Raw genomic sequence first — 16627 nt, forward strand, 5'->3', positions numbered from 1 at the left:
CTCCCACGTCCCGCAGCCGTGTCGCCGCGCGCCCTCCCCTCGGGGCGGTCCCGCCCGGGGCTCGGCGCGGCGAGACGAGGGCCGGAGCCTGGCGGCGGCGCGGCGGCCCGAGGCCCGAGATGGTGATCTGCTGCGCGGCCGCGAACTGCTCCAACCGGCAGGGCAAGGGGGAAAAGCGCGCCGTCTCCTTCCACAGGTAACCGGGCCCCGCCCGCCGCCGCCGGCCCGCCGCCCGCGCGGCCCGCGGGCCACGCCCCCGCCCGGCCCGGCTCGGCCCGGCCCGGCCCCGCGGGGAGACTGAGGCCGCGCGGCCCGGTCGGACGCGGGGTCGCTCAGGGCGCGGGCCCCGGGCCGGTCCCGCGAGTGAGTCAGCGCGGCGCTGTGTGACCTTGGCCCGGCCGGCGTCTCTGGGCCGGGCGCCTCGGGCCACCGCGGCCGGCGGTTTCCATCCGTGGCCACCCGACCCCCGCGACCCTCGGCCGCCGGTGCGCGCCCCATGCCCACTCGGAGGCCGCCCGGCGCCCACGCCGCGGCCTCGGCAGCCCCTCCACCACCCCGTGGCCACCCTGCGCCCCATGGGTTCGGGTTGGCGCCGCCAGTCTCCAGAAACGGTGTGTTCTGGAATCGCGCTTCCTTCGGTCGGTTGTCGTCTTGCGTTTGCTGTGACTTTTCTGCTTTTTTCGTCGCGGGGGAGCCCGTCTTGATCTCTGCGATCAGAGATGTGGCCGAGCAAATGTGCCTCATGGATTAACACGCGCTCCAGACGCTGTGTCCTAGAAGGGGCCTCGCGGTCGGCCTCGGGGAAGGTAGCCCTGCCGCGCGGAGGTGAGTCCCGGGAGGTCCCTGGCAGCACCCAGCGTGGGGCCGGCCCAGCCCGCTCCTCGCCGGGGCGTAGCTGCGAGCCGTGGAGGGCTCCGTTCCGTGGGCGCCCACGGAAACCGGCCCGAGGCAGGGCAGGGACTGGCCTTCTCTCTGGCCTGGCCTGCTTCGTGAAGGCTCTGGAGTTCAGCCCGTTACAGCGAGTCCTTTTCTACGACTTCCACGCTGGAGGTACCAGAACCGTGAGCAGAAGAAACTCCACCTTAAAAACCTCCTCCCGGATACTTTTCTGTTTTCCTTTTGATATTGCGGGATGGTGTTCAAGTTTTGAAAACCTGGAGGACATTTGTTGTGTAGTCTTACTGAAAGTTCATGGTGGTTTGCGTTAAGTCCTCAGTCGTTACAACCTATCAAGATAGTAACAGCAGGTTGTTTCAGCGGTCAGCCAGCATGCTTACTTGAGTTTCCTTCAGAGCCCTTAGTTTTGTTACTGTATTTGAAAACGGAGGCAAAGCATTGCAGAGAAGGCTGCTGTTGGCATTCATAATGGCCGAGGACGTGGGAACTGGGGGTGGAGGGGAGCTTCAGGTAACGGGCTCCCAAAGCAGTGAGGAAATTTAGAGGGTCCTGCTGCTTGGAGCTTCGTGAGGAGTTGGTGTCCCCGCGGTCCTGATCCCCAGCAGCGGCAGGTGGCTTAGGTGACCTCAGGTGCAGCAGAACAGCCCTCCGGAATGGCCGCCCCACTCCCACCCTCGTATGTGTAGTTTCGCCAGAGTTTTCTAAGTAGACATCTTGCCTGAATGAGAAAAAAAATGATCATTAAGTGTCTTTTTCAGTATCTGCCAGGGACTGGTTGCTTTTCAGAGGGAGCCGCAGAGCCGTGGCTGTTGAGTCTCACCTGCTCTGCGAGCTGGTCTCGTGTCCTCGGCTCCTCGAGCCGCAGCTGGGGCACGTGGGGGTGTCTGGGACGCTCTCCTGGCCTCTTGCTCCCATCTCTGCTGTCTGACGCTTGGCTTGACTTCTAAATGGGGTGGGGGGAGGGGCAACCATCTTCCTTTGAGCACCCCAAGTCCTGTATCCCAGGCACACCAGGAGGGTTGGCCAGCTATGAGCTTCTAGGAACTATTTCCAGGGCTTCCTGAAGCGTTTCCCGCTGTCGTGATGCCATCTGGTGCTGTCTCTCCAAGGATTCTGTATCCCTGCAGGGCATTTATCACAGCCTGGGAGGAGGTATTCACCTTCACTCTTTATCCACCCTACGGACTGTAAGCTTCTTAAGGGCAGACAATGCGTCTTTCATCTTTCTATTTCAGTAATAAGTTGCAAGTAGAAGGTATTCCTTAGTTCTTTGTTAAGTTTTTAAATGGGTAAAGTCAGCACAGGTTTGGGTGTTTGCAAATACACTTGTTCTGCTTTTATAGTTGATAGTAGTAGGGGGAGGCACTTAATTATTTTTTTCTAATTTGTCATTTGTCTTGCAGATTCCCCCTAAAGGACTCAAAACGTCTGATCCAGTGGTTGAAGGCTGTTCAGAGGGATAACTGGACGCCCACTAAGTATTCTTTCCTCTGTAGTGAACATTTCACCAAAGATAGCTTCTCCAAGAGACTGGAGGATCAGCACCGCCTGCTGAAGCCCACGGCCGTGCCGTCCATCTTCCACCTGGCTGAGAAGAAAAGGGGGCCCGGAGGCCATGGCCGCCCCCGGAGAAAGGACGCCAGGAAGGCCTCGGGGGGTCTGAGGGCACATGCAAGTGACATTGCCGACGGGAAGGCAGCTGCAGGGTCGTCGTCGTCGTCCTCGAGTGAAAGCCTGATGGCCAAGTCCGAGTCCCGCAAGCTGAAGCGGGGCGCGTCACAGGGCAGAACCGCAGCCAGGGCCACCCGGGAGGCCGCCGGTCCGCAGCGGGCCCGACAGCCTCCGGAAGGACACGCAGATGCCGGTCCGGCCTCCGCCACCGCGTCCGGCAGCCGGGGAGAAGCCAACGCTTGTGCTGTGGATGCCGGCGACGAGAACGCCACCTCCCCAGACGGGGACCTGGTGGACAGGAGCGGCATTTCCGTGGATGACTTTACCCCCCCGGGGTCCGGGGCCTGCAAGTTCATCGGCTCGCTTCATTCCTACAGTTTCTCTTCCAAGCACGCCCGCGAGAGGCCGGCCGTCCCCCGGGAGCCCGTGGACCGCAAGAGGCCGAAGAGAGACGCCGAGCCCGGCTGCAGCGGGAGCAGCCCGGGGCCCGACAAGGGGCCGGCGCAGAGCCCGCCACGTGCGCCCCCCACGGCGAGCTCATCGCTCACGGCCACGCCGCAGAAGCCCACGCAGGGCCCCTCGGCGCCTCCGACCGACGTGACCCCGAAGCCGGCGGCCGAGGCCGTGCAGAGCGAGCACAGCGACGCCAGCCCCATGTCCATCAACGAGGTCATCCTGTCGGCGTCGGGGGCCTGCAAGCTCATCGACTCGCTGCACTCCTACTGCTTCTCCTCCCGCCAGAGCAAGAGCCAGGTGTGCTGCCTGCAGGAGCAGGTGGAGAAGAAGAACGGCGAGCTGAGGGCCCTGCGCCAGAGGGTCAGCCGCTCGGACAGCCAGGTGCGCGAGCTGCGGGAGAAGCTGGACCGGCTGCGGCGGCTGAGCGTCCCCCACCTGAGCAGCCTGCTGGCCCCCGGCCGCGGTCAGTACCCGGGCCTGGCGCCCGCACGGCTGGGGTTCGCGAGCGCGGGGCCTGCGCCGCGCGGTGCCTCCCGAGAGGGGAGCCAGGCTGGCGAGCTCGCCTCGCCGGCTGGGCTCCAGGGCACTCAGGAGGTGGCTGTAGCTGGGAGCTTTAGCCGGTGAGCAAGGAGGGGTGGGAGACCCAGAACCACGGTGGTGGGGCCTGGACGGCTGGTCCTCCGCCCCACCGGGGTCCCTTCCTGTCGCAGACCTCCCGCAGACAGAAATTGCTGACGAGTTAGGGTTGAAACGTAAGCTTAGACAGATGCGGTGAGCCATTAGAAAGATCGCAGGAGACTCTTAAAATCACGAGGAGGTTCTTTCCAGTTGGGTTGTGATGAATATCCTGACGTTAAAGCACTTTGAACGTTAATAATAACTTTTTAAAAATTTTAAACACCTATTCGAGTAGAGTATGTTCTCTCGTAAGAACACTGCAGAAATATATCGGCTAAGAAGTGGTGAAAATTCTCCTTTCCCACTCACCTCCCCACTTTTATTCCTGGTTGCCGTTAAAATTTAGTGTGTAATCTTAGACTTTTTTTAATGCTTTTTAAAAAATATATTTATTTATTTGGCTGCGTCGGGTCTTAGTTGCGGCACGTGGGATCTTTAGTTGTGGCATGCGGGCTTCTTAGTTGCAGCATGCCAACTTTTAGTTGCGGCATGCCTGCGGGATCTAGTTCCCTAACCAGGGATCGAACCCAAGTCTCCTGCATTGGGAGCGTGGAGTCTTAGCCACCGGACCACCAGGGAAGTCCATATTTTTTTATGCTTTCACTTACATGTTTTTGTGTCTATTATACAAATAGGTTGGATATATATTTCACACATTACTGCTTATGTTTCTGCTTTTCCTCCTAGTCTACTATTTATTTCTTGTAGAATCAGTTCTGAGGTTAGTATCTTTTGCCTGTTACGTGTATAAAGGTGGAAACCATTTTCCTACCACGTCGTGCGTTTAGTCTGCATCAGCGTTTGTCTTCCAGGTTGTAACTAACACTGCAGGTGAGAAAAGGCTCCAGTGTGTGACAGGCTGTTCAGGGCTTCCTGGACCCCCCGGGTCAACAGCCATCAGCACAACCAAAAACAAAAGCACAGCCCAAAGCCATCCCGATGTACTGGTCAGAGTTACACGCTACATCCTCCTGTTACTTCAGAGTGTTTTTTGTAGTTTCTTGTACCTGGTATTACTTCTTGGTACCTTTTTCTGCTCCTCTTGGTCAGACGCCCCAAAGTTTGTCACTATTGCAGGTCTTTCCAAACAGCCTGCATTGATCAGGTCTCCGTTGTTGTTTCTGCTTCCTTCTTCCTGACTTCTTTTTGCTTTCTTGGGTTTTATAGCTGTTCTGGCTCCTGGAGGGAAGTGCATAACGTCTTCGGGGACAGTTAATGTTTCCCGGTACCTGGAGTGGAGGCTGGATCCCTCCTTCTGTCCCTTTGGCTCTGCGCCACAGACCCGCCTCCTGTCGCTCTCCTTGCCCTTAGTTTCTAAAGAGTTTGTAATTTCAGTCTTGATTCTCTCTAACTTGAGTTGTTTAGGAGGGTGTTGTGGTTTTCAAGTGGATGGATTGGGGGAAGGGAGTTAATTTTTTGTGTTATTGTTAAGGTTCAGTGACTTAAAGATACATGCTTTATAGAATCTTCTGAGGTTTCATTGTGGCTCAGTACGCTCTGTGTTTGTGACTGTTTCCTTACAGCTTGAGAAGAATGTGTCCTGTCCATCGATTGGTTACATTGTTCTGTCGGGCTGAGGCTGGATCTAGCTTATTTTATTGGTCAACTGATCTGTTTCCAAACTTATTGTATCCACTGATCTGTTGATTTTTAAGAGGTGAGGTAGGTCTGTCACTGTGATTCCTGAGGTGCCATTGCTTCTTGAATGTTCAGTTTAACTGTATTTATAGGCCGTGTTATTAGATACGTGAGTATGCCTGCGTGTTACCAAACAGAAAAGCCTATTTTGTCCCATTTAAAGTTTTACTTGTCTCCTTATTTTCAACCTTTTTATATCCCTTTATTTTGTAGCTATATTTTAGCTCAATCTGAGAGCCTTTATATATATATATATATATATATATATATATATATATATATAAAGTAATTTAATCCATTTACAACTGGGATTATTGATAAATTGAAACTTGGGCCTGCCTCTTAATTTTATTTTTTAATTTGTTAGGCTTTCTCATTGCTTCTCTTTCTATTCTGATGGGTGTCTGTCAGCCTTCATCCTGTCTTTCTGTAAATGCTTGAGTTGATTGGCTCCTGTGCCCCCTCCCCCAGTGCAGGTCGTCTCTGATCTGAGCTCCGTATCCTCATCTCCCCAGTAGATGCACGTACACGTGGTATTGGTTACTTTATTCACCATGATTTATTGTTACCAATTTTTCCCTCTTTTGGGGAAATAGTTAATGATTTGGGGGGAGCTCAAATGACAGAGAAATTTTGAGAGGAATCCAGTTTGAGATGCTTCATAGGTGCTGATGCCAGAGAGCCAGCACCCAGCCTCTTGAGGTTGCATGTGTGTGCCTGCAGAGGCGGGGGAAAAAGGTGTTGTAGAAAGGGGGGTGCTTTGCTGGGCTGCAGCAGCTCTGATCAGAATGGAGAAAGGATGGCTGACTCGGCCACATGGGGTCACTGGTGACCGCAGTCTCCGTGGAGTGGTGGGAATGGAGCTGGGTGTAGAGCCGGTGAAGGGAGGGGCCGGTGAGGGTGGCTGGGGACCAGGCACTTTAAGAGGTTGAGCTGTGGGGACAGTGGGCAGTAGCCAGAGGGGAGCACGGCTCCACAGGGAGGTTTTGTGTGTCGGATGGGGACGAGGGAGCAGGTGTCTGCTGGGGCCCAGATGGGCAGGGAGAGCCGTGAGGACGGAGGGGAGCGTGCTGGGCCCTGAGGAGGGGCGGGGGGGGGTGCTGCACCTCTGCTCCCGGGCTCCCTGGGGTGCAGGGAGAGGCTGCAGGAGGAGCTGGGCTGGGGCAGTGGGAGGGGCGGGAGGGAGAGAGGCCACCCAGGGCCCCGCTCAGCGCCACGGTCACCGCCTGCGGCTCTCCTTGGCGTCTGCTCCCTTGACCGTTCCCGGTGTGCTTATGACTTCGTTCATCGGTGAAGGAACCTTCTGGTGGTTTTATAGGGTGTGTTGAAGGGACTGTACACTTGTTTATTCAGTCCATGACCTTCAGCCAGTCCCATTTTTTTGGACAGAGTCCCTGAAGCAGAGACGCCCGGCCAGTGGGCCTGCAGGTTCCGGGCTCTGGGAAGTTTGCCCTCCAGAAAGCTGGTGCTGAGTGGCATTCCCACAGGATGGGGCGCTCTGTCCCCGAGCCCGTGCTGAGTCCAGGCATCATGCTGCACCAGGCCGCGTTGCTGGCCTTTCTGTGAACCAGTGAGGATGAACATCTTTCCATGTTCATCCCCTCTCCGTCCTTCCCTGCCCGTGCCATTCCCGCCTTGCTCACTGACCTGTGAATGTCCCTGATATGACAAGGATGTCCACTATCAAGTGTGATTCAGCCATGCCCTCAGTTTTAATTTAATACTTGCTCCAAAAATATCTCAGTTTTCTTCCCGCTCTTTTATTCATTATACAGACAGTTCTTGAGCTAATCTGGAGTTTTAAAAGCTTTTTATTGTGGAAATCCTGAACATGTACAAATTAAGCAGAAAAGTATAATAACTCCCTTGTACCTACCCCTTAGCTTCAACATTTATCAGTATTATGATATTCTTATTTCATCTATATTTCTACCTACTCCCTACCTTCCATTGATTATTTTCTGATTAATAGAGGTTTTTTTTAGGAAAGTTTGAGATTTACAGAAAAATTCAGCAGATAGTACAGGAAATTCCCCCACAGTTGCCCCTGCTACTAACATCTTGCATTTCCACTTGTGTTAGTGTGGTTCGTTCATTACAAGTTATGAACCCATATACACACGTTGTTATTAACTAAGTCCACAGTTTACATTCAGGTTCGCTGTCTTATACTTGGATTTTTTTCGTCCACTGACAAACCATTGTTAACAAGAAAGAATATCTTTCAAAGATACAAATCTCAAGAGGATTTTATTTAAGACCAACTCAGTAGAATGAAGTAAAAGATTCGGTGGGTAGAAATTTTGTGATTTCAAACCATTGAAGATGAATCATTGCTGGGCAAGAAAAACACGGCTGGGAAAGGGACAAAAAGAGGAATCTTTCAAACAAACACAAACACAGGAGCACCGGCCTCCCCACTGAAGGCCTGGGGAGGAAGGCGACCACTGCACGCGTCTGAGTCCCGGCCAGGGTCTGTGCGCCCCTGGAGATGCTCGGGCAGGTCAGCCCGCAGGACGCCTTATACTTGGATTTTGACAGATACATAAGCACATGTATCCTCATTACAATATCATAGAGTATTTTCACTGCCCTAAAAACCTCTCCGTCCACTGTTCATGCCTTTCCTCCCAATCCTTGGCAGTCACTGATCTTTAGACTGTTTCTGTAGTTTTGCCTTTTCTAGGCTGTCGTGTGATTGGGATGTCTGGTTGCTATGAACCAGAGCATGCAGCCTTTTCAGGGTGGCTTCTTTCACTTAGTATATATTTAGGGTTCCTCTGTCGTTTTATGGCTTGATAGTTCATTTCTTTTTTGTTGTTGTTCCTTTTCTTATATTGAGTTAAAGTACAAATAACAAAAAATTTATCTTCTTAACAGTTTGTCAGTGTGCAGTCCAGTGGCATTAAATACATTCACGTTGTTGAGCAGCCGTCACCACCACCCATCCCCATAACTCATGTAAATCTGAAACTCTATACCAGCTAAACAATATCCCTTCCTCTCCCCTCGCCTAGCCATTGCCAGCCACCATTCTACTTTCTGTCTTCATGATTTTGACTCATGTAAGTGACATGGTACAGTATTTGTCCGTCTGTGATTAGCTGTTTAATTAGCCTGGTGCCCACAAAGTGCATCCATGTTGTAGCATACTGCAGAATTTTCTTCCGTTGTGTGGATGGACCACATTTTGTTTAGCCACTCATCCATCAATGGACATTTGGGTTGCTTCCACCCACTGGCTCTTGCGAATAATGCTGCTATGGATGTGGGTGTACAAGTGACTTTTCAAGACCTGACTTTCAATTCTTTCAGGTGTATACCCAGAAGTGGGATTGCTGGTTCATATGGTAGTTCTGTGTTTAATTTTTTGAGGAACTTCCGTACTATTTTCCATAATGAATACACCACGTTACATGCCTGCCGACAGCGCACAAGAGTTGCCGTTTCTCTGCATCCTTACCAGCACTTGTTTTCTGTGTTTTTGATAATAGCCATCCTCATGGGTGTGGGGTGATATCTCACTGTGGTTTTCATTTGCATCTCTCTAATGATTAGTCACGTTGAACATCTTTTCATGTGTTTATTGGCCATTTGTATATCTTCTTTGGAGAAATGTCTGTTCAAGTCCTTTGCCCATTTTTCAATCAGGTTATTTGGGTTTTTTTGTTGTTTAGTTTTAGGAGTTCTCTATATAGTCTAGGTATTGATCTCTTATCAGAAATATGATTTGCAAATATTTTCTCCCATTCTGTAGGTTGCCTTTTTATCGTGTGAATATTGCCTTTTGATATACAAATTATAGCAATTTTCTTAAACTCCAGTTTGTCTATTTTTTCTTTTGTTACCTGTACCTTTGTTGTCATATCCAAGAAATCATTGTCAAGTCCAGTGTCGTGAAGCTTTCATCCTATGTTTTCTTCTAAGAGTTTTATTACTTTAGGTCTTACGTTTAGGTCCTTCATCCATTTTGAGTTAGTTTTTACATATGGTGTTAGATAACCGTATACCGGACCAGTTAGAGCCCACCTTCGTTCTTTGGCACGTGGATGTCCAGCTTTCCCAGGACCGTTTGTTGAAAACACTGTCCTTTCTCCACCGAATGGTCTTAGCACTCTTGTCAAAAATCATTTGACCATATATGTGGGGGTTTATTTCTGGCTTCTCTCTTCTGTTCCGCTGGTTTATATACGTCTTCATGCCAATATCACACTGTTTTGAATTACTGTAGTAAGTTTTGAAATCAGGAAATGTGAGTTCTCCAGTTTTGTTTTTTTTCAGGATTGTTTTGGCTATTCTCAGTCCTTTGAGATTCCATATGAATTTTAGGATGGGTTTTTTTATTTCTGCAAAAAACATTGGGATTTTGAGAGAGAGAGAGCACCGAATCTGTAGATTGCTTTGGTTAATATTGACGTTTAACAATATTAAGCCTTCCAGTGCATGAGTATGGGATGTGTGTCCATTAATTTATGTTTTCTTTAATTGCCTTCTGAAGTGTTTTGTAGTTTTCATTGTACAGGTCTTTCACCTCCGTGGTTAAGTTAATTTCAAAGTATTTTATTCTTTTTGATGCTATTATAAATGGGATTGTTTCTGTAATCTCCTTTTCAGATTGTTCATGTTCATGGTTTGTGTATAGAAATGCAACTGATGTTTGTGTGTTGACTTTGTATCTTGCTAATTTGATGAATTCATTTATTAGATCCAACAGCTTTTTTTTTTTTTCCTAAAGGATTACCAAATTACCTTAGCTGGCTCACCATGAATCACCATGGGTTTATTGATGTTTTGTTTTGTTTTGTTTTTAATTGAAGTATAGCTGATTTACAATATTGTGTTAGTTTCAGGTATACAGCAAAGTGATTCAGTCTTTTTTTTTTCAGATTATTTTCCATTATAGGTTGTTACAGGATATTGAATATAGTTCCCTGTGCTATACAGTAAATCTTTGTTGCTTATTTATTTTATATGTAGTAGCATATATCTGTTAATCCCATAGTCCTAATTTATCCCTCCTCCCCTCCCTTTCCCCTTTGATAACCAGAAGTTAGCTTTCTATGTCTGTGAGTCTGTTTCTATTTTATATATAGATTCATTTCTATTATTTTTTAGATTCCACACATAAGTAATATCACGTAATGTTTGTCTTTCTCTGTCTGACTTATTATGTTATTTTCTAGGTCCATCCATGTTGCTGCAAATGGCAGTATTTCATTCTTTTTTATGGACAAGTAATATTCCATTGTGTACATATATACCACATTTCTTTTTAAACCATTTGTCTGCTGATGGGTACTTGGGTTGTTTCCATGTCTTGGCTATTGTAAATAGGGCTGCTAGGAACATTGGGGTGCATGTATCCTTTTGAATTAGAGTTTTCATCTTTTCCAGATATATGCCAAGGAGTGGGATTGCTGGATCCTATGGTTGCTCTATTTTTAGTTTTTTAAGGAACCTCCATATTGTTTTCCATTGTGGCTACACCAATATACATTCCCACCGACAGTGTAGGAGGGTTCCCTTTTCTCCCCACAGTCTCCAGCATTTATTATTTGCAGACTTTTTGTTGATGACCATTCTGACCGGTGTGAGGTGATACTTCATCGTGGTTTTGATTTGCATTTCTCTAATAATTAGCAGTGTTGAGCACCTTTTCATGTGCCTGTTGGCCATTTGTATGTCTTCTTTGGAGAAATGTCTTTTTAGGTATTCTGCCTATTTTTGGATCGGGTTGTTTGTTTTTTGATATTGAGTTATATGACCTATAATCTAATAGCTTTTTTGTGCAGTGTTTAGGATTTTCTACATATGAGGTCGTGCTATCTCAGATAATTTTACTTCTTACTTTCCAATTTGGATTCCTTTTATTTCTTTTTCTTGCCTAATTGCTCTGGCTAGAACTTCGAGTACTATGTTGAATAGAAGAGGTGAGGTGGGCAGCCTTGCCTTGTTCCTGATCTTCGAGGAAAAGCTTCAGTCTTTCATCACTGATTATTATGTTTGCTATGGGCTTTTCATATATGGCTTTTATAGTGTTGAGGTAGTTTTCTTCTATCCCTATTTTGTTGAGTGTTTTTGTCATGGAAGAGTTTTGAATTTTGTCAAATGCTTTTTCTGCATCGAGATGATCATGTGTTCTTTTCCCTTCATTTTGTTGGTGTGGCATATTACACTGATCGATATTTGTATGTTGAACTATGCTTGCATTCCAGGAATAAATCCCACGTTGTCACAGTATGTAATTCTTTAATATGATGCTAACTTCAGTTTGCTAGTATTTTGTTGAGGATTTTTGCATCAGTATTCAGAAGGAATATTGGCCTGTAGTTTTCTTTCCTTGGAGTATCTTTGTCTGGCATTGGTATCAAGGTTATTCAGGCCTCAATACAATGAGTTAGAAATGTTTCCTCCTCTTCAATTTTTTTGGAAACGTTTGAGAAGGATTGTTGTTAGTTCTTCTTAAAATGTTCAGTAGAATTCACCAGTGAAGCCATCAGGTCCAGGGCTCATCTTTGTCAGGAGGTTTTTGATTACTGATTCAATCTCCTTACTAGTTGTAGGTGTATTCAGCTTTTCTATTTGTTTGTGATTTAGTCTTAGTAGGTTTTGTGTTTCTAGGAATTTGTCCATTTCATCTAGGTTATCCGGTTTGTTGGCATGCAATTGTCCATAGTCCTTTCATAGTCCTTTTTAGTTCTGTAGAATTAGTAGTAATGTCCCTACTTTCATTTCTATTTTTAGTAATTTGAGTCTTCTCTCTTTTTTTCTTCGTGCATCTAGCTAGAGGTTTGTTGAATTTGTTCATCTTTTCAAAGATGGTTCTCCTATTTTTAAATTAGGTTGTTTTATTATTGTTTTAAGAGTTCTTTGTGTATTTTGGGTACAAGTCCTTTTTTGTTTTACTTCTTTATGTAATAAAGTTAAATATATGAAAATATATGGGATAGAAATGGTAGGAAAAAACCAAACATGGGTTAGGAACATGAATTTTTCTAAAACTAGGGTCCAAAGAAGGAGGCAGGGAAGGTGACGAGTGCAGCTTTTAGGCAGGGTGGGGGGCGTCGGAGGGGTTGGTAGGGGTTGGCTAATATAGCCTCCCAGTCTGTAGCTTGTCTTTTTATTCTCTTTTTATTTTATTCTCTTAACAGCATCTTGCAAAACAGAAATTTTTAAGTTTAATAAAGTCCTTATCAGTTTTTTTCTTACGTGGATTGTGCTTTTGGTGTTGTATCTAAAAACTCATTGCCAAGTAAGGTCACGTAGATTTTTTCCTATGTCTCTTTAAGGAGTTTTGCACTTTAACGTTTTACATCGAGGCCTGTGATCCATCCTGAGTTAATTTTTGTAAAAGGTGTGAGGTCTGTGTCTAGATGCTTTTTTCAGTCCAGTCATCCAGTTCCAGCACCATTTGTTGAATAGACTGTTCTTTCTCCGTTGTATTGCCTTTGCTCCTCTGTAAAAAATCAGTTGCCTCTGTTTGTGGTGGTCTAGTTCTGAACTCTGTTTTGTTCCACTGATTGATATATCTGTTCTTTCGCCAATACCACGTTTTATTGATGATTGTAGCTCTATAATAGGTCTTGAAATAGGGTACTGTGAGTTCTCCAACTTTATTCTTTTCCATCAGTACTGTGCTGGCTATTCAGGGTCTTCTGCCTCTCCATATGAACTTTAGAATCAGTTTGTCGGTATCCACAAAATGATTGATGAGATTTTGATTGGGATTGTGTTGAATCAATAGATCAAGTTGGGCAGAATTGACCATCTTAACAATATTGAATCTTCCAATCTAGGAACATAGAATATCCATCCATTTATTTAGATCTTCTTTTATTTCTTTCATCAGTTTTGTAGTTTTCCTTATAAATCTTTACATATTCTGTTAGATTTGTACTTAAATATTTCCTTTTTTTGGCAGAAGTATAAATGTTATTTTTTTTTTAATTTCAAATTCCAGTTGTTTATTACATATTCTGTTAGATTTGTACTTAAATATTTCCTTCTTTTTTTGGCAGAAGTATAAATGTTATTTTTTTTTTAATTTCAAATTCCAGTTGTTTATTGCTAGTATATAGGAAAACAATTGACTTTAGTACATTAGCATTATATCCTGCAACCTTGCTATAATTGCTGATTAACTCTAGTAGTTTTTTTGTGGATCCTTTAGGATTTTCTACAGACAGTCATGTCATCTGAGAACAAAGGCAGTTTTATCTTTCTGTCTCACTCTGTGCACCTTTTATTTCCTTTTCTTCTCTCACAGCATCAGCTGGACCTTCCAGTTCATTGTTTGAGTGGGGAGGGGACATCCGTGCCTTGTTTCTGATCTTCGTAGGGAAGCTTTGAGTTTCTCACCATGAGTATGGCATTAACTGTAGCGTTCTTTTGGTTTTGGGGGGGTTTTTTGGCCACACCATGCGGCTTGCATGATCTTAGGTCCCTGACCAGGGATTGAACCTGCACCCTCCCCTCAGCAGTGAAAGCACGGAGTCCTAACCACTGGACTGCCAGGGAATTCCCATCTGTAGGGTTTTTTAAATAGACATTCTTTATCAAGTTGAGGAAGTTCCCCCTTTATTCCTAGTTTATTGAGAGTTTTTTCATGAAAAGTGATTTTGTCACTTTTTCTGCATCCATTGATATGATCATTTGAGTTTTCTTCTTTAGCCTGTTGATGTGACGGAGTGTATTAACTGATTTTAGAGTGCTGAACCAGCCTTGTATACTGGAATAAACCCACATGGTCATGGTGTATAATTTTTTTTTTTTTTTTTTTACGTTGTTAGATGCCATTTGCTCGTGTTAAGGAGTTTTGCATCTATGTTGATGAGAGATATTTGTAGTTTTCCTTTCTTGTAATGTCTCGGTCTGGTTTTGGAATTAGGGTGATGCTGGCCTCAATTGAATGACTTAGGGGGTAGTCCCTCTGCTTCTGCCTTCCAGAAGAGATTGTAAAGAAGAGGTAAAATGTTTTCCTTAAGTGTTTGGTAGAATTCACCAATATTCTAGAAACCCATCTAGGCCTGGTACTTTCTGTTTTAGAAGGTTATTAATTATTGATTCAATTTCTCTAATAGAGATAGGCCTATTCAGATTATCTATTTCTCCTGGTATAAATTTTGCTAGTATGTGTCTCTTAAGGAATTGATCCATTTCACCTAAATTATCAAACTTGTAGGCATAAAGTTGTTCATAGTATGCCTTTTTAACCTTTTAATGTCCATGGGATAGTAGTGATGTTCCTCTTTTATTTATAATATTAGTAATTTGTGTCTTCTCTCTTTTTTTCCTTAGTTAACCAGGCTAGAGTTTTATCAATTTTATTGATCTTTTTGAAAAACCAATCTTGGATTTTGTTGATTTTCTTTTTTTCCCTGTTTTCAATTTCATTAGTTTCTGCTCTAATTTTTTTCCTTTTCTTCTGCTTGCTTTCAACTTAATTGCTTTTCTTTCTCTACTTTCCTAATGTGAAAACTTAGATTATTAATTTCAGATACTACTTTTCTAATATACATTTCCCTCTAAGTATTGTTTTTTCTGCGTCCCACAAATTTTGATAAGTTCTATTTTCATTTCCATTTAGTTTAAGTGTTTTTTATTTCTCTTGAGGCTTCCTTCTTGACCCACTTTGTTCTTAGACGTGTCTTGTTTAATCTCCAAGTATTTTGGAATCTTTCAGGTATCTTGCTGTTACTGATTTAATTCCAGTGATCTGAGAACGTATTTTCTATGATTTCTGTTCTGTTAAATGTGTTAAGATGTGTTCTGTGGCCCAGAATGTGGCCTGTCATGGTGAATGTTTCTTGTGAGCTTGAGCTTGAGCAGAGTGTGTGTTCTGCTGTTGTTGATTGAACTAGTGGTTAGTCAGGGATCTTTAGAGAAATAGAACCAGTAGTGTGTGTGTGTGTGTGTGTGTGTGTGTGTGTGTGTGTGTGTACACAGAAATTTATTACAGGAATTGGCTCCCACCATTATGTATGGCAAGCTCGAGAACTAGGAAACCCTGTGGAGTAATTCAGTCCCTGTTCAAAGGCCTGGGAGGGGGTAGGGAAGTCCTGGTCCATCTGAAGGCCCCAGGACAGGAGATGGTGCCCCAGCTAAAACAGAGAGAGCAAGTTTGCCTCTCTTCAGCCTTTTTATTCTGTTGAGGCCCTCAAGGCCCACCCACATTGGGAGGGCCATCAGCTTTACTGAGTGCACCAATTCAGATGCTAATCTCTTCTGGAAACACCTTCACAGACACACCCTGAAATGTTTTACCAGCTAGTTGGGCATTCTCTTAGCCCAGTCAAGTTGACACCTAAAATTAGCCACCATAGTGGTCCATAGAGATCAGTTATATTCAGTTGATTGATGAGTTCATCTGTGTCCTTGCTGATTTTCTGCCTGCTGGATCTGTCCTTTCCTCGTAGTGTGTTGAAGTCTCCAGCTGTGATAGTGGGTTTGTGTATTTCTCCTTGCAGTTCTGTCGGGCTTTGTCTCATGTATTTTGATGCTCTGTTGTTAGGTACATAAGCATTGAGGATTATTAATCTTCTTGGAGACTTGGCCTCTTGGTTATTATATACTATTGCTGCTCTTTACCCCTGGTAATTTTTCTAGTCCTAATGTCTGCTTTCCGGCTATTCCAGCTGTCTTTTGATTCTTGTCAGCGTGATATATCTTTCTACATCCCTTTACTTTTAATCTGTCTTTATATTTAAGGTGGGTCTCTTATAGACAACATATAGTGGGTCTTTTTTTTTTTTCAATCTGCTCTAATGGTCTCCATCTTTTGATGGGTGGTCTTAGGCCACTCAAATATAAACTGGTCATTGCTTCAGCTGGATTGATGTCTATCATGTTTGTGACTGCTTTCCATTTGCTTCTTTTGTTTTCTTCCTCTCCTTTTCAGCCTTCTCTGTTTTTAATTGAGCATTTTATTTGATTTCATTTTCTCTCCTTTCTTAGCATATCAATTATACTTCTTTTAAAAAAGTTTTTTAGTGGTTGTCCGAAAGTTTGCAATATACATTTACACCTAATCTGTGTCCACTTTCAAATAACACTACACTGCTTCACAGGTAGTGTAGGTGCCTTTAACAGAGTGTCCCTTATGAAATTGCTGTCATTCATTTCACTTATGCTATAATCACCCTGTTACTACTAAAAATTTGAACAAACCTTTGTCTATTGTGTCAATTAAGAATAAGAAAAGGAAGCATTTTATTTTTACCTTCATTTATTCCTTCTCCTATGCTCTCTTCTTTATATAGATGCGAGTTTTCTGACCTATATCATTTTC

At 45.0% G+C, this 16627-nt stretch overlaps 1 protein-coding gene across 3 annotated transcripts in view; it reads left to right on the forward strand.

The window, feature by feature from the left end:
• The first annotated feature begins 60 nt into the window (after window positions 1-60).
• The window catches only part of THAP4 (THAP domain containing 4), a 41972-nt gene continuing 25405 nt past the window's right edge, over window positions 61-16627 (forward strand). Inside the window, exons 1-2 of one of the 3 annotated variants that reach the window (XM_082396036.1) lie at window positions 61-196; window positions 2301-3487. In XM_082396036.1, coding sequence (XP_082252162.1) covers window positions 120-196; window positions 2301-3487 — 1264 coding nt within the window. In that variant the 5' untranslated portion in view covers window positions 61-119. Of the gene's footprint in view, window positions 197-388; window positions 612-899; window positions 1051-2300; window positions 3488-16627 lie in introns of those variants that run through there. The other 2 variants (XM_082396037.1, XM_082396038.1) reach the window with 2 other exon arrangements.

Source organism: Balaenoptera borealis (genome assembly GCF_965194805.1).
Source record: "Balaenoptera borealis genome assembly, chromosome: 6".
Lineage (NCBI taxonomy): Eukaryota > Metazoa > Chordata > Mammalia > Artiodactyla > Balaenopteridae > Balaenoptera > Balaenoptera borealis.